The 21,589-nt window shown below is 45.3% G+C and overlaps 1 protein-coding gene across 1 annotated transcript in view; it reads left to right on the top strand.

The window, feature by feature from the left end:
• The window catches only part of Mertk (MER proto-oncogene, tyrosine kinase), a 107,817-nt gene that overhangs the window by 6,654 nt on the left and 79,574 nt on the right, over positions 1–21,589 (top strand). The window contains exon 2 of the mRNA XM_048459528.3: positions 17,184–17,571. Within this exon, the coding sequence (XP_048315485.3) occupies positions 17,184–17,571 (388 nt within the window). The remainder of the gene's footprint in view (positions 1–17,183; positions 17,572–21,589) is intronic.

Below are 21,589 nucleotides of genomic sequence, written 5' to 3'. Positions count from 1 at the left end.
AATTAAAAGGAAGCTCATCAAATTTAGATTTCATTAAAAACAACAAAATACCAGTCTGGGAGACCAACATGTGAGTTGGAGTCAGATTTTTGTTTTACGGGGAAACCTAGGTTATAGAGCAGTGTCCCTTGTCAGTGGGCAGAGCAGAGAGGTGAGTCTGGGTAGCACACATTTCTGCCTGGAGGGAAAAGGAGATGGGACACTTTCTTGCAGCTGGACCCAGCGCTCTGAGCCCTGGCTGGTATCCTGGATGTGAGCAGCAGTCAGTTTCCATTATGCGATGGTGAAATGGGGACAGAGGGTGGAGTAGGATTTAAAGCACCAAGCACTCAGTTGACTTTTTAGTGTTGGCAGCTGCCATCCTACCTGCCTATGCTGCCCATGCCCCCTAGTGAAATAACCCCTCCAGCCCTGTCTAGAGAAATAGAATAGCCTAGAAAAGCAAAGTCATCTTTCTGAGAATACTAGACTTCTCTGAACAAATCATGAGGTCTTCCCATCAAATATGCTGGAAGAATGTGCTCTTGGGTGATGGGTGGCAAGAAGGCTCCTAAATTTTCTTGGAGTAGATGGGATGGGGCATGCCCTCTAGAAAGAACAGTAGAATCCTCAGGGTCAGAGAGAGACTGACATCAATTTTAAAAGTCTGTTCATTTAGTGTTATGGTGTACTTTTTTTTATTTAGAAAAACCCACAAATGTACTGTGTACAATCAAATGTAAGCCATCTAAGTATTTTGACTGAAGGATAAGGGTAAGGCTACTGAGGCAGAGGCCATCAACAGGAGGGCAGGGGAGGTAGGATTTTGTTGTTGCTGTTGTTCTGTTTTTGTTTGTTTTGTTTTGTTTGTTTGATTGTTGAGACAAGGTTTCTCTGTGTAACAGGTCTGGCTGTCCTGGAACTCTGTAGAATAGGCTGGCTGGTCTTGACTCAGGGATCTGCCTGCCTCTGTCTCTTGAGTACTTGGATTAAAGGTGTGCACTGCCACAGCCAGCTAGGAAGGTAAGCTTTAAACCCGTCTAAAAAGTCTTTTCAAGACCCAGCTGCCCAGGCCAGCCCAGGACCTATGGACTTGATCTTTGTGGGTGTGGCCCTGCCCTGTCTGGCCATTCTAAGTCATCTCTCTAATTGCACTCCATAGAGCCAGTGTGTCTGAAATATGATCCTTGGGGAAGGTTAGGGAGCCCAGGAGGGAGTGTTTCAGAACCTAGCCATGAATTTAGGATTGAGATAGTTGTGTTTATCCAAGGAAAGGGGCAGGGCTTCATCCAGAGTGAGAAACGTGCGGTGGATTTTCAAGCCAGTTGTCATTGTGGTTTTAAGACCTGCAGGAGGAGGGATGAGGGCAAAGTTTCCTCTCTCAGCCACATCTCAGAAGGATGTTGTAACCAATTAGGTGGGCCAAACAAATACACTTAACTTTTTCTTTTTACCATTGCATTTTTATCTTTTCTAATCTATTCTTTAGTCTTTATACTAAAGACTTATCTCAGTGCAACACAGGAAGTAAGATTCACCCATGTCCTTACCTGGTGTAGGAGGTCCTTCTGTCTATGTGTTGCTTTCATTGGTTGAATAAAGAAACTGCCTTGGCCTTTTGATAGGGCAGCACTTAGGTAGGTGGAGTAGACAGAACTGAATGCTGGGAAGAAAAACAGAGAGACAGCCACCATGGAGCTGCCAGGTCAGACATGCTGAATCTTTCCTGGTAAGCCACGGCCTTGTGGTGTTATACAGATTATTAAAAATGGGTTAAATCAAGATGTGAGAGTTAGCCAATAAGAGGTTAGACATAATGGGCCAGACAGTGATTTAATTAATACAATTTCTGTGTAGTTATTTCAGGTGTAAGCTAGCCAGGCGGCCGGGACAAACAAAGGGCCCCCGCTCTCCTTGCAACACTTACCATCCAGTGTAAGAGGTCAAATGTTAGCTGTACAGGTTGTGACTCATTTCAACCCTCTTAGTCTCCCTTCATGTCAAGAACATGAGTGGCAGATGGGTTGAAATGCAGGCCTGGTTTTATGTTTCATGGTTTTAGATAGGTTCTTATGCAGCTCAGGTTATTATAGACCTGAGAATAACCTTGGACTTCTGATCCTCACACCTCTGTGCTGGGATCACTGGGATTTGCTACCACGTCTGGTACTTATGCAGTGCTGGCTGAGGCTGAAACCCAGGGCCTCCTGCATACTAGGGAGGTGCTCTAACAACTGAGCCCCATCTTCGCAGGTACATATGTGAATGTGCCATACATTTATTGATGTATTAATGCCAAATAATAATTTTCTTCTTTTAAAAATGTATTAGAGTTACATGTATGTAGCTGAATATGGGTGTGTGCATGTGAGTACAGGTGCCTGTGGGGACCAGAGGCATCAGCGCTCCCTGGAGTTACAGGTGATTAATAAACCCCCATGCGTGGGTTCTCAGACCCCCTGCAAGGACAGTCAGTCCTCTGACCCCTGAGCCATCTCTTCCATCCCCAGATACGCATATTTCTAAGTGTGGAACTTGATGAGTTTTGACAAATATTCATGATGAAGTCATCACCCGAGTTAGGATAGCCCCCAGCTTTCATATGCTTCCCAGTGAACTTAGACACATGAAAAGTTCAAAGGCTGAGTTGTGGGTTAAAAGCATTCCACCCTCACAGAGTACCAGTTCTGTGGGTCTGCTCCCTAGGTTGCTGTGACTGAACATCTGGACAGAGCTGTTGCTTCCCAGTCTGCTCTAGACAGGTCTGCCCTCCTCAGGGTACATGGTACTGATTTGTCAATATGACTGAGGCCTCATTCACTGGCCTCCTGAATTCTCATTTGGACCTTTCTCCTTGCCTTTGGTTCTCACATACAGGACCCCTCTTTCTGGTCAGCCAGCTGCAGTGAGAGGCTCTCTAGTGAGGGTCTATAGATGGATACCAAGAAAGAAGAGGAGGTACGGCCATAAGAAACCCCCACCCATCCTTCGTGGCTGTGCAGACCCAGTCACGAGGCCCCCGTGAGGGGATGACATTTTTTAAATATTTATTTTTACTCTGGGTTTAATATTTTTTCTGTTTTGAGGGTTTGCTTGCAGATTTATATGCAGTGAGGGCAAGTGGGCAAAGAGCAAACGCTTTTGTCTTCCGTGTCCTTTTATATAGACTGCCTCGAGAAGGTGTGGCCCAGATTTAGAGTGGGCCTTTTCCCCTCAAATGAGCCAGTAAAGAAAACCCTTTACAGGTATGCCCCGCCGCTGGGGTCTTAGCTGATTCCAGATGTGGTCGAGTTGACAACAAATGAAGCCGTCATAAACTGTAGCTCCACGCTGCTCAGGACCCCTCCCCCTCCTCGGCTGCCACCGGACAGCTTTCTGGTTTCTCTCATTTTCACCGCTTTAGCTCTTCCATATTGTTCGCTGTTGTTTTACATGTTTGCTTTACATGTAATGGCCAGGGTTCTTAACTACACTTACTGCAGAGAGTAGGCAACAGTTCATCTCCTGTGTTATTTAAGTGGACGCTTTGCTCTCTGTCACCTAGAAAGGACTTGAGCAAATTATTCCTGCAAAGGTTTCAGTCTTCCACAATTGTCTCATTTTATAAGGAAATGCTTTTCTTAAAAGTTTTTTTTGTTTTGTTTTGTTTCTTAAAGAGGAGTTCGGGTTTCTGTGGTCTGGAGTACAGCATAGGTTTGGGAATAGCAAGGTAGAGGAATTGGACTAGGGGGCTGAGAGTCTCTCCCAGCTTTTGGGAGCCCACCTCTGGGCCTTTGAGGAAATCAACTCCAGACCTCCCTTGGTGAGAGGGAACCAGGCTTCATGCCTGTGGCCAGAAAGAATTGCTTCAGAGTCTTTCTAGGGCAGTTGGCAGGCTGCCAGAGGGGAAAGGACAGAAAACCCTTGGTTAAATAAACACTGTGTGTTCACATTTCACTGTGAGCAGTTGAAGCGGCTTAGTCAGCAGAATTGGTTCCATATGTTTAGCGTCTCCAGTCCAGGCATGACTAGTTGCATCTCTGAAACAAGGCAGATCAGATGTTGGTGTTATGGAAAGACTCCCTGCCATTCAGTGCTTGTCTGTTCACGGTAGATACTGCCACGTTTACCCCCAGCCATCCAAAGATGGATGGAATAGTTCCACTTCATGGCTGCTCCAACGCAATGAGTTAATCAGAAAAGTCACCAGAAGAAATTTCTCAAAATCTTGGTACCCAAACTGTACCTCAGCCATAAAAGTTTTAAAACCTTCCCTGGAAGATTCCGGTGTTCTGCCAGGGTTGAAAACAAGATAGGAAGGTTGGGGAGGATGGTGAAAGGTTGTGGTAAGATTCTGGAATGTTCTTCCCGGCTGCATTGGTATCCTTCTACAGAGAGAGCCTAGGAGTTAGAGGGCTGCTTGGGAAGCTGGTATTGCAAAGGACTTCTGCTGAGAAGGAGCCAAATACCCAGAGGTGGGCGGGAGACATCATGCCCTTTGGGTCAAAGGGCAAACATGTTTCTCTTTTTTCCCCCATCCACTTTAGACCAAAGAAATGTGTGGGGCAAGGGCAGTGGGATGTCACCCTGGTAAGTTCTTTACACCTGGGTCAGGGCTTTGGGACCCTTTCAACCCTCCAAGCCAGGACACAGAGGCTAAGTAGCTTGACTGGTGGACTGGGGTCCCTGCCTGTTCTTCTGGACCTACTACTCTTCATCCCACTGTGACCCCAGAAGGCTCACCTGCAGTTGCAATAGGTCACCTGTCAATAAATGCCATGGAGCTCTGGCTCCAAGTAATCTCATATGCTGCATAGTGGTTGTTCATCAATTGTTTAAATGTTAAAGTTGTGTCCCGTTGGTCATCTGACATGCTGTGCCAACTGGGTCTGTGTGAAACTCTGTCCCTGCCTCCATGTGTCTCATAATGAAAATCTGTCGCTGCCTCCATCGTGTCTCATAGTGAAAATCTGTCGCTGCCTCCATGTGTCTCATAGTGAAAATCTGTCCGTGCCTCCATCGTGTCTCATAGTGAAAATCTGTCCGTGCCTCCATCGTGTCTCATAGTGAAAATCTATCCGTGCCTCCAACCTGTTTCATTGACTATTTTCTTCCCACTCTGTGGGGAGTTCTGGACTTTCACTGTCCCCGGGGCTTTTGGCCTCCTGCTGTGGCACAGCTGCGAACCCTTGCAAACACGTGTGATCACTGGCCACTCATTCCCCTCTCTTCAAGTTATGCATCCCCATTCCCATTCCCTCCAGTGCTGACTCAAGGCCAGGGGCTGTACACTTACACACAAGCACAGCCCCAGAGCCTTTCTTTGGTTTCTCGAATGGCGTCTTGTTCCCGTGATCTGAGGACAGTCTCTCTGGTGCAGGTAATGGTTACTATGTACAGTTTAGAACTGGTCAGGTCAAGTGATCGCTGATAGAAGCTTATATTTTTCCTGCTCCTTTTCTTGAGACCGTGTCTCCTGTAACTCACGGCCAGTCTCAGCCTCTCCCTATCTAGCCAAGGATGACCTTGAACTTCTGATCCTCCAGCAGAGTGCAGGGGGGGAGGCCTGCTACCAGGTCCAGCTGTGCACAGGGCCAGGGAACAAACTCTACACTCCAGCCACCTCACCAGCCCCATGTTGTCACTCTTGTTTTTTTAGTCCAGAATCCTTTGTATTTGCATAAAGCCAAGCTATATCAAATGGAAAAATTTTGCCTTTGTTTTTTAACAAAAAGACATGGAATCCACCCAGGTCCACAAGTTAGCGGTATACACAGAATGGGAACTTGGTGATCCAGTTTCTGGTCCCTTTTCCCGAGGAAGGCAGGAGTCCTGAATATGTAGGCCTTCCTGGGAACAGCAGAACAACGGATCATACGACAGGGGGGCCACACTGCTAGAAGGAAAACAGAGCATGCTGAGGTAAAGCATCCTATGGCCCAGTCATGCTACTTCTGACCCTGCGCATCTGTGAGTGGACAGCAAAGAACAGCTAGGGGCTCGAGAATAAGCCGCCATTCTGGAAACCTCCTTTGGGCCTCCTGACATTGGGATTAAATTATAGAGCCTGCAGCCAAGAAAGAGTAGAAAGAACAGGCCACAGGTTCCCTAGCCTGTACTTCAGCTCACTCCTACTCCACCATCTGGACCAGGAGCGCCGTTCCCAAACCCCAGGTTTCCTGGGTTGTGAATCCGATTGATGGTATATAACACACCGGGGTGACGGTATAGGGAGCAGGCTCACTCACCAGAATGCTCTGCCTTACAGGGCTGCTGTTCTGCTCAGCCCACAACTTAGAGAGACCAGATCCAGGAAGTCTGCTGGGTGCCCCCCACTACCCACTATCCTGGGGCCTTCACTGTGACCTTAGACTGTGGTCACTGGGCTTCAAGAAAATCAAAATGAGGTTCCTGTTAGGAAAATCTTGTAGAGGGACCTACAACCTATAACCCTGGGGAGATGAAGACCCCTGAGAGCCAAGAGTCTAAAGCAAAGCATGATTCTTGGCTGTCAGGTACTTGGCCATGGTGCGGCATTTTGCTATGTACTATCCCTAGTGGATCTCACTGATTGTTCTTAGAACTTGTTTCCCCAAGACTTCAGAAATTGCTACTTCGGAAGGCCACCAAGACAGAATTCAGAGGAAAACCAATGACCATCATATCAGGCTATATACGGAGAGTGCATCCCAACTCTTGACTCCGTGGTCCTCTTTTCCCCTGGGTTTCAGAGACATCAGTCCATCCTGCATGTCAAGGCAATGACAGACTAGATGGACTTCAGTCTACTGGAACTAGAGTGCTGAGCTGCCAACTGACCACTGAGCAAGCATCCCTGCCCACCAGTCCTCACGCACTGTGCTCACCAAATATTCTTTGGTCTTAGTTGTGAGTTCTGTTAGTTCATCATGCAGAATATACATTGTTTGCTGGTATCACAATTCCAGGTCTATCTTGAGTCTTCACAAAGTCCCCGAGTGTCTGAGCCACTGCAGACGCCTGTTCCAGAGGCATGACAACCATCCCAGCACTGCCCTCCCAGCCAAGGCAGTGTCGATGCCTGGGCTGCCTGTCTTCCCTGTCTTTAGAAAGCGGTACAATCTCACGGCCATGTTCCATAGAGGTTAACTGTGTATCAGCTCTAGATCACACATGATGCAGAACTCTGAGGATGCCACCTATAGCCTCTGAGGAAACCACAGACAAATGTGTTTAGATAAGCAAAGCTAGTCCACATGGAAAGTGGACGTCATACCTAACCAGTTTAGCAATGGGACCGTTCATTATCTATGGCTTCATCACATCTCATAGGTCTGTATCTGGACTGAGACTGGGAAAAGGTGATGGTGACTATGGATTCTAGTCAAGGGCTAAGTGGTGACTGGAAACACAAAGGTACTGGGCAGAGGGACTTTCCTGTCGAACGCTGGGACCAGGTGGGACTGTTCAGCCACCGTGACTGCTGGAGGGGCTGGGCAGCCAATGTCGGAACTGAGCTAGTCAGAGGCCGTGGATCCAAAGCTGCGTAGTAGCGTGTACAGCAGATGAAAAGTTCCATCTCCCACAATCTACTTATCCAGTCCACACAATAGAACACCTCTGGGAGATGTGGGTAGGGTGTGATTGCCTATGCAGTCATCCAAGTGACAGCCAGAGGCAGCCCACCTTTCCACGTGTGCTGTGGAGTAAATTCACATGAAGCTGCTAGTGTGAGCTGTTGCTATAGCTCTCAACTGAACGTTCTTCAACAGTTATCTCCAAAATGGAAGTCATCCAATAGGCCCACATTTGCCTCCGTTTCCTTGAGGTTAACAGGAACTTGTTAATGACAGTTTTGAAGGCTCATTACAGAACCCGTTCCTTTTGTCCGATCTCCTCCTCCCACCATCAGGCCACCAGAGATAATCCCGGCGGGATTCTACTTCTGCAGCAAATTAAAGAGGACAACAAAGAGGCTTTCTATAGAATGCCAAAGTAGCCTCAGGAGTGGAAAACTGGCAGCTGACGATGCATTCTGAAGGCTGGGGATTGGACTCGGTTGAGTGCTTACCTAGCATGCAAGATTCTAGAGCACCACATAAACTGGGTGTGGTGCCCATGCCTGTAACCCTAGCACTTGGGAAGGTCAGAAGTTCAGGGTCATCCCCAACAACAAAGTCAACCTGAGTTACGGGAGACCCTGTCCAAAAAGAAAACAAAAATGTATTGTACTATCCTCTTGACCCTTGGGTTCGGAATCTCAGACTGTGTCTGTTTTGCACACCCACTCCCTTTATCCATATTGAGGAGTATACATTGCTCAATGATAGGGCAACATTTACCCATGTGGCTGGCACCCCTGCTGCACCCCAAAGTCGTACAGTCCACATCTCACCAGCCACGAAGAGCAAAGTTTTAATTTAAAGCTTATAATAAAAGGAGAAAATAATAGAACATTCATTGTTTACTGCGAGCCACACATGGTAAGATGTAACTCCTTTGTTCCTAATGGGCTGCCCCGGGGACACCATGTTTACCATCCCCATTTTCTCTGGGAGGAAGTGGTACACAGCAGCTCAGCTAAGGCTGCCGTCTCCCTATTGGCTTTGGAACCCTCTGCTGCTCTGCCTTTTGGGCAAGTACTTTGCTTCCTATGGCTGGACTATGGGGGCAAGTCTTGATGCCAAGAGGTTGTCTAAGTAGGTGCTGGCAGTCAACTCATTTAGGCAACTCCTGGGCAGTCACACATGGAGATCGGTTGTCGTCTAGGCCATCTGGGGTATGGAGAGAGTGCGGGTGGACTGTAACTACTGTCTGACTTAGGGGTGGTCTCAGAGATGGGGGTCTTCCCCAACTCACTGAGCAGCTAGTTCAGTTACAACAACATTGTAACAAGAGGTTATCTTCCAGGGCTGGGATTGCTAAGTAGTTTCCATTTTATGTCAGATTGCTTCAACATATGTGAAGATTGTTATAACAAACTTGTGGTACCGTTAAGCTTGAAGAGCTTGGTATTACGGGATAAACTACATAAAAGGAAGTTAATACCTATTTCTTCCACTTCTGAGTTTTGCCTTCTGAGAAGGGACGTTCCTCTAAAGGCAGGAAAGTAATTCCTTGGATAAACCCCCTGGCCCCTCGGCCTCATTGTGCATAATAAATAGACCGGCAGCGTCTTTGTCCATTGTAAGGAAGTTCAGTCTTCTCCCTGAAGGTCAGGTGACTGGGTCCCTTAAACAAACCGCCAATAGATATATGAGCAACAGAAAAAAGTATATGAGTAGCTGGGGACATGGCTCAGATGGTAAAGTACTTGCCTACTATGCTGGAGGTCCCAGGTTCAATCCCCAGTACCACATAAAACCTGGCATAATTCCAGCACTCAAGAAAATGGAGATAGGAGAATCAGAAGTTCAAGGTCATCCTAGGATATGTAGAGAGTTTGAAGCCAGCCTGGGCTACATGAGACCCTGTCTCAAAAATATACATGTATATGGTATATGTCCATGTTCATAAACACAGGACTGATGAATATGCATGAGTGAGGTGCACCTGTCCTCTTGGAGAGAGGAAAGGAGGCAGGTTCTTCAGGTTTGTAGGGGAGAGAATGAATGAATGAATAAATGAATGAGGAGAACAGACAATGAACGGCCTGCAACAAACTTCCTCTGAGGTCTAGATAAAAGGTCTGCTTCCATGCCTTTCCCTATGAAATGATTTCACTCTTCTTTGGTTAATGAAAGTCAATCAAAAGAATTGGGAAGGTATGTCCTTCTCTGTAGATCTCTTTAGTTGGATAAAGAATGCCTTCTTGGTATTGAATCCTCTCCAAGTACTCTCAGCTTTAAGCCCAAAGCCACATATTTTGGAATACTGTTTTCTGAGCCACAGTACTACCAAAGAGACAAAGATGAATACAGAGGCTTCACAGTGTTGGAAATAAAATGTGGGATTCAAGGACACCACCCATACTGAACAAAAAACACACAAGGCAGCTTTTACTTCTACATCGCTTCCTTTGGTTGGAAATCACACTAAATCGGAAAGGTCCTTCTAGAATTTGTCCAAATAGACCAGAGGAGTCGGTAAATCCCTGGGGAAGACCTGTCCACCTATGATATTTCCTTCTACCTGTCTGAAGATCTTCCCAGTCTAAGGCAATGAGATCTTGGCTGTTCTTGGCTGTGGGACAAGGCCCCGATGTATCTTGGTTAGGTTAATCCTGGCCTCAGGTACAAATAGGAAGCTTTTCTTGTCATTCTTTCCTGGACCCATACTTTGACTTCTTAAAAACTGAGGGTTCAGGCTCACTTTTCAACACTGAAATGAGTAGTCGCTCTGGAGAGAGTTTGAGTTCAAAGGGTTCTATACAAAGAGAGGACCTACTTGTATCACAGTTAACCAAGAGGTCATTTCTAATTACAAACAACTATAATTAAATATAATTATAACTCTGATTTCTTTAGGTTCACTAGTGGCTCTTGGTAGGGCCCATCAGTGTAAAAGAACCCTGATATCCCGATTCCTCTTGGGAAGCAATAAAGAACATCTCAGCTTTTCTTCCTTTCTTCCATTCAGGGGTCCCCTATTGAAATGGCACATCCCTCCACACTAGTAGCTTTGTCATCTCCCTTATTTATGGGTTTGTATTATGTCATACTTTCCTGGGGTGGCCCAGTGGAAAGATCTTGGGCCTCTAGAATTGAGATTCATTCTTTTCCTGAACACATTATCCTGCTGTTGAAAGCATAAATTTATCCTTTTGCTTTTGTATTTCTTCCTCCTTTATTTTTTTTCTTTTGGTTTTTCGAAACAGGATTTCTCTGTAAAAAGCTCTGATTGTCCTGGAGCTTGCTCTGTAGACTAGGCTGGCCTCGAACTCACAGAGATCTGCCAGTCTCTGTCTCCCGAGTGCTGGGATTCTTTATCCTTTCTTATATATTCACCTTTTGGGCTTCCCCAAGTAACCATTCTAACCTTCTCTATTTCCAGTTCTCTATCTTTTGTAATTTCTTTAGAAATAACTGGCCAACTGCTGGTCCAAAATGTAATTTAAGTATTATCTGGCCAAGGGGATTATATTAGTTCCTTTTCTGTTTCTGCAATCAAGTTACACGGCCAAGGCAAGTTATAGAGGAAGAGTTCTTTTGGTTTATGGTTTCAGAGGTTTAGAGTTCATAATGGCACAGTAGAGGAGGCAGGCAGACACACAGACTGGTGCAAGATGCCCAAAGCTCACGTCTTGAACCACAAGCACAAAACAGAAAGTCATAAAAAAAAAAAAAGATGAACCATATTGCTCTCAAAGCCCATCCCCAGTGACACACTCCCTCCAGCATGGCTACTCTAAGCAGAAAACAGGGACAGTTCATTAGAAAATAATGTATTTCCAAGAAAGGAAACTGAGCTGGACATGCTGGAGCAAGAAGTAGGTTTAGAAGCTCAAATAACCACAGCCGTGGCCACATCAAACACAAGACGGGGGCTTTTGTGTCACATAATGCAGGCTTTTGGGGCCATCTACCTAGAGTGGGCTTTCTCAAGCATGTTGTGACATGTATTTCTGCTATAGACATGAGGGCCTGGAGAGATGGCTGAGGGGCTGAGAGCACTGGCTGTTCTTCAGGGGACCTGGGTTCATTCCCAGCACCCACATGGCGCCTCACAACTGTCTGCAACTCTAGTGCCCGAGCATCTGACACCCTCTTCTGGCCTCCACAGGCTCTGCATGTGGAGCTGTACATGCAGGCCAAAAAACCCCATACATACAAAAGTTTAGAAAATAGATAAAAATAAAGTGTGGGAATGAGAAGTCACTCCAGTGAACCTTCCCAGTGAGGAATCGCTCATGAACTTAGAGATTAATTAAGGAAAGGCTCTTTACGTAAGCGCCTGGCCAACTGGGCTCACACCCAGTAAGAGTCGACCCCAACTGAAGATCTCATTCACTTAGATACACCTCAAGCTTATGCTTCTTACTTTGTTATCCTTAAATCTCTTCCTCAGGTCCAGGCCCCAGGTTACTCCAGACAGTTTAATGGATCAGGAGACTGCAAGTCTGGCCTCCGAGGCAAATGAGGGATGTCTCATGTTCCCAGACTTATTTTAAGTGCACCAGCATTGTTCTTGTTCAAATAGTTGATACCCAGGGCTATCTTGCCCACCTCATGGAATTATGTATGTTCAGATACGCGCAAAAGAAACTTAATGATGGTTGTGTCCCTACACCTCCCCCCCATGCCTGTTAGAGGTATGTCTTTGGTATGGGAGTCAGGGCCTAATGGTTGGTCATAAATCAAATCTCCCTTGTCCTGGGAGTCAGGGCCTAATGGCCTGTCAGTCCTGGTGAGTAAGCATTTACATCCTAGTGTCCTGAATCTCACTTATCTCTAACATCTTTGGGTATCTTGGGGTATTTCGAAGGCAGCACTCTTTTAGGGAGCTAAATTCCACTTGTGTGACTTAATATTGCCTAGGCAAATCTATTGGTAATTTTTCCTAATACCAATTCTATAATTTTAAGTTTTTTTCTATATCAGTTCTACACAACTTCACATCACGTGTCTCATCTTAAATGTCCTTGTGTGTATGTGTGTGGTGTTTTTTTCTTTTAATTAATTTTTTCATATGTATGTTTTGACCATATTATTTTTAAGAGTTATTTAATTTTTGAGATTATAATGTAATTACACTATTTCCCTCTTCCCTTTCTTTCCCCCCAGACCCTCCCTTCCATTCATTTATCTTTTCTTTCTTTCAAACTCATGGACTTTCTTCTTTGTTACTGTGTGTGTGTGTGTTGTGTTGTGTATGTTTATCTGTTTCTAAATACATAAATGCATCCTGCTGAGTTTGTATAATGTTACTATACGTTTTCAGGACTGACCATTTAGTATAGGATATCCAGTTCGTGTATTCTGACTGAGTATTTAATATGATTTGTACAGTTCAAGCTTAACTGGGTCTGTCTTACTTTTCTATTGATGCTGTAAGACACCATGACCAAGGTAACTTATAGAAGACAAAGTTTATTTGAGGCTTAAAGTTCAGAGGGGATTCCACAACCAAAAAGATGGAGAGCATGACTGCAGGCAGGCGTGGAGCTGGAGCAGTAACTGAGAGTTCACATCTTGATCTACAAGCAGGAGGTAGAGCCTACTCCCCAACACACACACTGTGACATACCTTCTCCAACAAGGCCATGCTCTAATACTTCCCAAACTGTCCTACCAACTGAGTCACTCAGTCAAGTAGACGAGCATATGGGGGTCATTATCTGTAACATGAGGGGGCCGGCTTGTTGGGGTTTCCATTCCTGCCCAGTACCACACAGCCGGCAACTCCCAAGGAAAATCACACACAGGACTCCATAAGGTTATAAACTGATTGGTCCATTAGGTCAGGCTACTTATTAGTTCTTATAACTTATCTTAACCCATTATTCTGATCTATGTTAGCCACATGGGCTCAGTACCTTTCTCAGTGTGACAGCTTACATGTTGCCTCTTCGGTGGTCTGCGCAGGAGTGGCTGAGAGAGAGCTTCTGCTTCCAGAATACTCCCAGTCTCTTTGCTCCACCCCTACTTCCTGTCTGGCTTTCCCGCCTATACTGCCTGCCTGGCCAATCAGCGTTTTATTAAAATATGATTGACAGAATACAGATAATTCTCCCGCACCATTTCCCTCTTTTTTTTTTTTTAAACAAAGGAAAATACCCATAATCCATTTGTTGGGAATGTGGGCGTAGTATTTCAGGCTACTTCCTGCTGGTTGGGGGCGCTGATAGTCTTAAGGGGACCTAAAGAAAATTTAGAGTCATGACTGGAGTATCCTGTGAGTCTCGATCATCTCAGGCAGCAGTCTTGGATCAGTTCTGGATGTAGACCACTGTCATCTGGGCCATCTGTTCCTATCGGAGATTTTTCAGGTGGCCTCCCTTGGTCAAAGGTGATTATTCTTAACTCTGAATAAATCCAGAGTCTCTCGTTTTCTGTGGAAACAAAAGCAAAATCTCTTCTCCAAAGTAACATACCTTTTGACTTCAGTTTTGAAGCCAAGGTATTTTCAAAATGCCTATCTTGGGTTAGTTCAGCAGCATTTATAAACAAAAGTCTTTTAGCAGTTGTTGCTCCTTCCTCAGCATTCAAACAATTCAAAGAGAGCATAATAACATACAGCATCAAGATTCTCTTTGTATTTTCCATCTTTGTGTGGCTTTACTTTAACCTTTATTTCTTTTATTTTTACTTTTACTTTTTGAGACAGGTTCTCTGTATATCTTTGTCCTGGAATAACTCTGTAGACCAGGCTGTCCTTGAATTCACAGAGATCCTTCAGTCTCTGCCTCCCCAGTACTGGGCTCAAAGGTGTTTGCTACCACACCTTGAACTCACAGACATCCACGTGTCTCTGCCTCCCCAGTGCTAGGATTAAAGGTGTGTGCTACCACACCTTGAAGTCACAGAGGTCAACTACCTCTGTCCCTTAAAGTCTCAGAGGTCAACGTACATCTGCCTCCCAGGCATTGGGATTAAAGGTGTGTTCTACCACACCCAACTACTCTCTTTCTTTTTACTTTAAGAACTTTAACTTTTATCCTACATATACACACTGTAAACCATTTAGAGGTTTTCTTCATCTTTGAATCTCTCTTTACTGTTTATCTCCCTTTTCTGACCACATGAGCCTTTAATTTACTAAGCAATATGGAGAGCAGTGGCTTTGACGGCTAGATCCAACCCACTCCCCAGCTCTCCAGTCTCATGGCTGAGATACCAGCCAGAGCTATGTTCATTGCCACAACTCTATGGCGTTTCAAGGTCCTTGCCAGCAAGCAAGCTGCAGTATTCTGCTCACAGACCACACTCAGTCGGACTGCCTGCCTGAAAGAGTCAGAGTTTGCTCTGGCAGGACAGCCCAGAAAGCCAGCATTTTAAAACAGCACAGCTTTTCTCCTGCTACAGCTGAAAACTGAAAAGAATGCGTTCAGCTTGTCATCAACAACATTTAAGTGTTTTGTGGCAGGACCTCTTTAAAGAGGTGCAAGGTTTTGCAGCCAAGGCTGAGTCAAGAAGCCTCTCCTAGATGAGAGCACTTGCCCGCCTCTAGCAAGCAGAGCAGAACCGAAAAACTGCTGCCACCAAGAAAACATACCCCACTCTACTCTTTCCCAAACTCTCCCAGGCCTTCCGTGGACTCACCTATCCACGTCTGGGCGCCATATGTAACATGAGGGGGCCGGCTTGTTGGGGTTTCCATTCCTGCCCAGTACCACACAGCCGGCAACTCCCAAGGAAAATCACACACAGGACTCCATAAGGTTATAAACTGATTGGTCCATTAGGTCAGGCTACTTATTAGTTCTTATAACTTATCTTAACCCATTATTCTGATCTATGTTAGCCACATGGGCTCAGTACCTTTCTCAGTGTGACAGCTTACATGTTGCCTCTTCGGTGGTCTGCGCAGGAGTGGCTGAGAGAGAGCTTCTGCTTCCAGAATACTCCCAGTCTCTTTGCTCCACCCCTACTTCCTGTCTGGCTTTCCCGCCTATACTGCCTGCCTGGCCAATCAGCGTTTTATTAAAATATGATTGACAGAATACAGATAATTCTCCTGCACCAATTATCCTTCAAACCACCACAGTATCCCCTGTTCTTCCTTCCTCCCTTCTTCCCCTTTCTCTCCTCTCCTCTCCTTTCCCCTCCCCTTACCTCCCCTCCCCCTCCCCTCCCCTCCCCTTCTTTCCTCTCCTCCCCTTCCCACACCCCTGTTTCTCTTTTTCTTTCAAGACAGAGTCTCCCCATGTAGCCTGGAACTTGCTATATAGATCAGACTGGCCTTAAATTCACATAGATCTACCTGCCTCTGCCTCCAGAGCACTGGGATTAAATGTCTGCATCACTAATCTGACTTGAGGTTTTTTTTCCTGTTTTGTTTTTTAAATTTTTAAATTATATCTATTTCTTTTGTGTGTATATGTGGCGGTCAAAGGACAACTTGAAGAAATCAATTCTCTCCTTAGCCTACATATGTCACTGAGATTGAACTCAGGTTGTCAAGCTTGGCAGGAAGTGACTTAACTCACTGAACCATCCATGCAAGCAGGAGGTACAGCCTCTTAGCAGGGCTGGGGACTCCAGAACACTGCAGAACCGAAGATAGCATGAAATTTTGGGCCTGTGTCTGCTTTCTCACGTTCCCTCAACCATTCGCTGCCAACATATTTGAATGAGTAGCAACCACAGAGAACGTATGTTCCCAAAATGTAACTTAAATACGCTGCAAGCACAGGGAATATGAGCCTCTATTTTTAGAAATGCTTGTGGGCCAGTTGAAGTGAAAACATTTCTTGGCTCGTTCAATCAGGCATGCGTTTGCTGGGACCTCCAAGTCTGGTAGCAAAAGGGAACATTCCCTGTTGGACACAAAACTTCGAAACCCATCTCTTTGTGCCCTGCAGTGGCCGTTTCAGGGTTTGTAGCCTGGTCGTCTCGCTGAGCAGATGGGTAATAAGAAAGGTGATTTTAGACCTTCCTGTAATTGTCACTGTCTGCTCAGTTATGTATATAGAACATGGAGTGAGTCAGCATTTGAAAAAAAAATAGAGACACTTATTTTTAAAAAATTATATACTTGGTGTGTGTATATGGAAGGGGGTTGCTCACCCTTCCATACATACATGGGGCTCAGAGGACAACTTGCGGGAGTCAATTCTCTCCTTCCACATTGTGGTTTCTGGGACTAGAACTCAGATCATCAGGTTTGGCAGCAAGCACCTTTACGCTCTGAGCCATCTCACCAGCCCAGGACTCTTTTTCCTTAAGTACTCTTTAGAAGGAGGCAAGTAGACAGGGGCACAAGGTGGTGAACGGGGGATAGTTTTCATATGTGCACATAGGCAAGTTCTCCCCATCCCTTGTCTTCTGCTGAGGTGCTAGGGATTGGACGGGAGGGGAGTGGGACTTGTGCATAGTAGGCAGGCGATCTGCCCCTGAGCTACATCCTAGCTCTTGATTGTCTCAAGACAGACTTTCACTGTGGTAACCCAGGTCAGCCTTGAGCTCCCAACCCTCCTGCCCTGGCTTCACAAATGCTTGTATGACAAGGATGCGCCTTTATACTCAACTTTTTGTTCGCCTTTTCTGAGGACACTGAGGATGCTCTGCTTCACTTATTATGACCTAAGAAGTTGAAATTCTTCTTCATTATTTTAAAGGCTAAAACTCAAATATTCCATTTTGCAGTCATTGCTGAAAAGGCAGAAGAAACCAAACCAGATCAGCTCTTCCCAGGACCTTTACCAGGGAACCTACCAGCTAACCACTCCAGTGAGTACCAGCTGTCACCATCCCGGACTGGAAGATCACTACCAGCACACACAGCCGCTCCCCAGGTGACTTCTGCAGCATCAAAGCTCCTACCTCCTGTTGCATTTAATCACACGATTGGACACATAATACTTTCAGAACATAAAAATGTCAAATTTAATTGCTCGATCAATATTCCTAACACCTACCAAGAAACAGCTGGCATTTCATGGTGGAAAGATGGAAAAGAATTGCTCGGAGCACACCACTCAATCACACAGTTTTATCCTGATGAGGAAGGGGTGTCAATAATTGCATTGTTCAGGTATGTGTCCTTTCTTTCTAAATGTCATTATGCTAATGCCACCCCAGTAGCAGAATCCTCAGGGAAAACAGCCTTGTTTTCTTTTTAAGAAATCTTGATCTCTTTAGAATGTAAATAAATACTGATCTGACTGCTTGTGTTGTCGATTTCTTTCAAATGAGCTTGCCCCATTGTAACTGCTGGTTAAAATACACTCTGCAGGCTTAGAGGGCAGCTCCCACCTCATTTAAGGTCAGTATTAAGTCCACCTAAGCTCCAAGAGCTTCCAGGAAGTGGGAAACAGTGTGTATGGAGGAGGTATGTGTGTGTGTGTGTGTGTGTGTGTGTGTGTTCATTTTCAGTTCTGGGGACAGAACCCCGAGCCTTGAGCATGCTAAGCATATATTCTACATCTCAGCTATACTCCAACCCTAAAGAAAGTGGGCCTTTTTTGGAGACAGGCTCTCATATAGTCCAGGCTGACCTCAGAATTATTATGTAACTAAGACTGGTCTTAAATTCCAGATCCACCCACATGCTAAGATTACAGGCCTGGATTGAGAAAGTGATTAGTGTTTTTTGTTTGTTTTTAAAATTATTTGTTAATTTAATGTGTGTGTGTGTGTGTGTGTGTGTGTGTGTGTGAGAGAGAGAGAGAGTATGTATGTGTATTTGCCTGCATGTATGGATGTGCATTCTGTATCTGCCTGGTGCCTTCACAGGCTAGAAGAGGGTGTTAGATCCTCTGGAACTGGAGTTATTGACAACTGTGAAACACCATGTGGATCATAGAATCAATCACTAGATGTTCTCTTAACTGCTAAGCCATCTTTCCAGCCCCAGGAAAACAGTTTCTTAAAGGATTATGAAAAGATCATCAGTGTTGGAGAGAAGGCTCGGTTGGTAAAGTGCTTGCCTTGCAAGCATGGGGATGAGCTCCGTCCTCAGTGGGAGACAATGTATTCTAGTTCTGGGGCGGCAGAGGCAGGTGGCCGCTTTACTCTGACTGACCAAACCAGCTTAGCCTACCTGGCGCACATGCACACACACACACACACACACACACACACACACACACACACACACACACACGACGATATCAGTGTTATCTTCTTGGTTATGGGAACTTTAAAACAGTGTGGCTGTCCCAGCCCTTTGATTCACTCAGTGTCTCCCGCCTTCTGTCCCCTTCCCTGATCTCCTGCTTCTTTCTGCTGCTGCCAGTTGTGGTACCAGTTCAGGTTGCACCCAGAGGCAGAAGGAAAGTTCTAGGGAGTGAGACAGACTCTCGGTCACTTTCTTTTTCTTTCTTTAATTTATTCTTCTCTCATATAGGACATCCCAACTGTAGCCTCTCCTCCCTCCACTCTTCTCAGTCACCCACTCCATTTTCTCCCAGGTCCACTGCTCCTCCACTTCACTTCAGAAAAGAGCAGGCCTCCCAGTGATATCAACTGGACATGGCATAACAAGACGTAGTAAGACTAGGCACAAACCCTTATATCAAGGCTGGACCAGGCAACCAAGTAGAGGAAAAGAATCTCAAGAGCAAGCAAAAGAATCAGAGACACTCCCTCCCACTGTTAGGAGTCCCACAAAAACCCCAAGCTAAACAACCACAGCATGTATGCAAAGGGCCTAGCGCAGACCCGTGCAGGCTGTGATTGCCACTTCAGTCTCTGTGAGCCCCCAGGAGCCCGGCTTAGTTGATTCTGTTGGACATGTTCCCGTGGTGTCCTCAACCCCTCTGTCTCCTACAATACTTCCTCCCACTCTTCTTGGAGATTCCCCAAGCTCTGTCTAGGGTTTTCATGTGGGTCTCTGCATCTGCTCTCCTCAGATGCTAGAGGAAGCCCTTCTGATGTCAGCCACACTTGCAATATTCCTTCCATTTTGCAAAGGTAAGGTTGAAGAGTTAGGGGTAACTGTGATCAGTCAAGGCAGGACATGTATCTGGAATATTCTATTCTCCCAAAGGTGGAGCCATCCTATTTCGGAGGCTGTAGACTCTGAGATTTTGCTCTTCCTCCTCCTCAGTTATCTCCTGGGCTTTGTTTTTATTAACATGTATTAATCATACATATTACTGAGGTACTTGTGGAATGTACACTATGCACTGATGGAATCGGGGTAATTAGCATTTCCTCCTCCTCATTGTTTAGAGCTCATTGCTTCTAGATTTTCCTAAAATAAAGACAGTTTGCTGCAAATGGCAGCAATCCCACTGTGCTGTGGAGCTTGGTGCTCCACGGGAATACATTTGGGTATGCATTCCTTTTATCAAACTTTGGTTCCTGCCTCTCTTTTTTCCACTTTCTCCCACTTCTTAGCTTCTAATCTGAATCCTACATTCCGATCGCCTTCTTTTAACCTGAGGGGTTTGGTCAATTGACTAACTGACTTAGCCTGTTGTTCCCAAAAGTTCAAGATGAGGTGCCAGCCACTCAGAGTCAGAGCAGACCTTGTCTCCTGAGCCCTGAACTCTAGAGTGATATTCTCTTTGAGCCGTGATGTTTTCACTTTCTCTGCCCTGACACTTGGCACAATCCCATATGTGTCATGCCTTTAGGTGAATCATTTTTGCTTCCTTTCCAGCAAGCTGCCTCATACTTCCCACAGGTCTGATGACTCTGGCCAGGATTTAGTTTGTCAACATTTCCACCAGGTGCGCTTTGCTTCAGGGCAAAGGACAGACTTCCATGATTGTCTTGCTTCATTTTATTCTGGCAAGGTGTATCAAGCTGTTCTTCTATACCGTGGCCACACAGGATAGTTTGACTGTATTTTTTTTCCTCCATCTGCTACAGAAAGCAGATGTTTTACATAAATAAAGCTTAGAAAGAGAAAAGGATTTTACATTTAATAAGCACGTAGTGGAGTGTTTACTGACCTAAAGAAACAGAAGGGTCACACAGGTCAGATTGTCACTTAAAGAGGGCACAACCCTGATGTTACAGGAGTCTACTTGACTCTGCCCTTCCTTTTTCCAGAAGTCTCCTAATCTGGCTTTTGAGTTCAATCTCGTCCTGCCCAGGTATCAGCCAATCAACTGTTTATTAGCCAGTGAGAGTAATACATATTCATAGTGTATAAAACGCTTGTTCCATAGCATATAGTACCTTTGCTTCTTTGTATGTCTTTGAAGAAACCTTCAGAGTTTAACTGCTACTCCTGAGACATTTCCCTGTATGCAGCCCAGCACTGGCACTCTGAGGGCTAGAGATGCTTGTAGAGTACCCTGGGGCCAGCCCAGCCACCACTGCTCTGGCGTCTGGGCTTCCCCAGTGCCAGCCCAGCAGCTGTGGCCAGGTGGTTCCTGTCTAGACACTATGGCTCAGTCTGTATCATTTCATTCTGCCTCCTTGGTCCAGACGTTTCTATTTCAAAGGTTGATGGGATTTTCATACCTTGGGTGGGAGACCGTGCCAGAGCTAGAACCCAAGGTCTGGAGTTCTGCTGCTCTCGTGTTCTATAGCAGGGCTACATCTGACCACCTCCATACCATTTTTTTTTTAAAAAGCAGTCATGAACAGTTATAATTTAAAAAAAAATTAAAATATGTTAACACCCACAAACACATTGAGGAATAAGATTAACAAAACATGTGCTACATAGAACTAAATAGCAAGTACACTGAGCCATAACTGAGAAAAAGTAATGACTAGTAAAGCTGCTGCATATATAATATAGTAAATTGTACATAATTTTACATATATTCATTAGCATGTGTGAAATATTTTGTAACTGATCATCTGGCCAAGCCTTTAATGTAGATGATGTTTGATATGGCCTCATTAAATTTACTACAGGAAAAAAAAGTAGGGTGGAGATGGCTCGGTGGGTAAGGGACTTGCCACCAAGTCTGATGGCCTGAACTTGATCCCAGGAACCCACATGGTTGAGGAAAAGAACCAACTCCCCAAAGCTGCCCTCTGACTCGTACTTGTGCACGGTGGCACACATACACAAATACACACATACATACACCACCACGCATAGACTTGGATACAAAAATAAATACATAAAATTGGAAGAAAAA

The sequence above is a fragment of the Myodes glareolus genome, chromosome 10 (assembly GCF_982192425.1).
Source record: "Myodes glareolus chromosome 10, mMyoGla1.1, whole genome shotgun sequence".
Classification (NCBI taxonomy): Eukaryota; Metazoa; Chordata; class Mammalia; order Rodentia; family Cricetidae; genus Myodes; species Myodes glareolus.
This window is presented reverse-complemented; position numbering and strand designations above follow the sequence as displayed.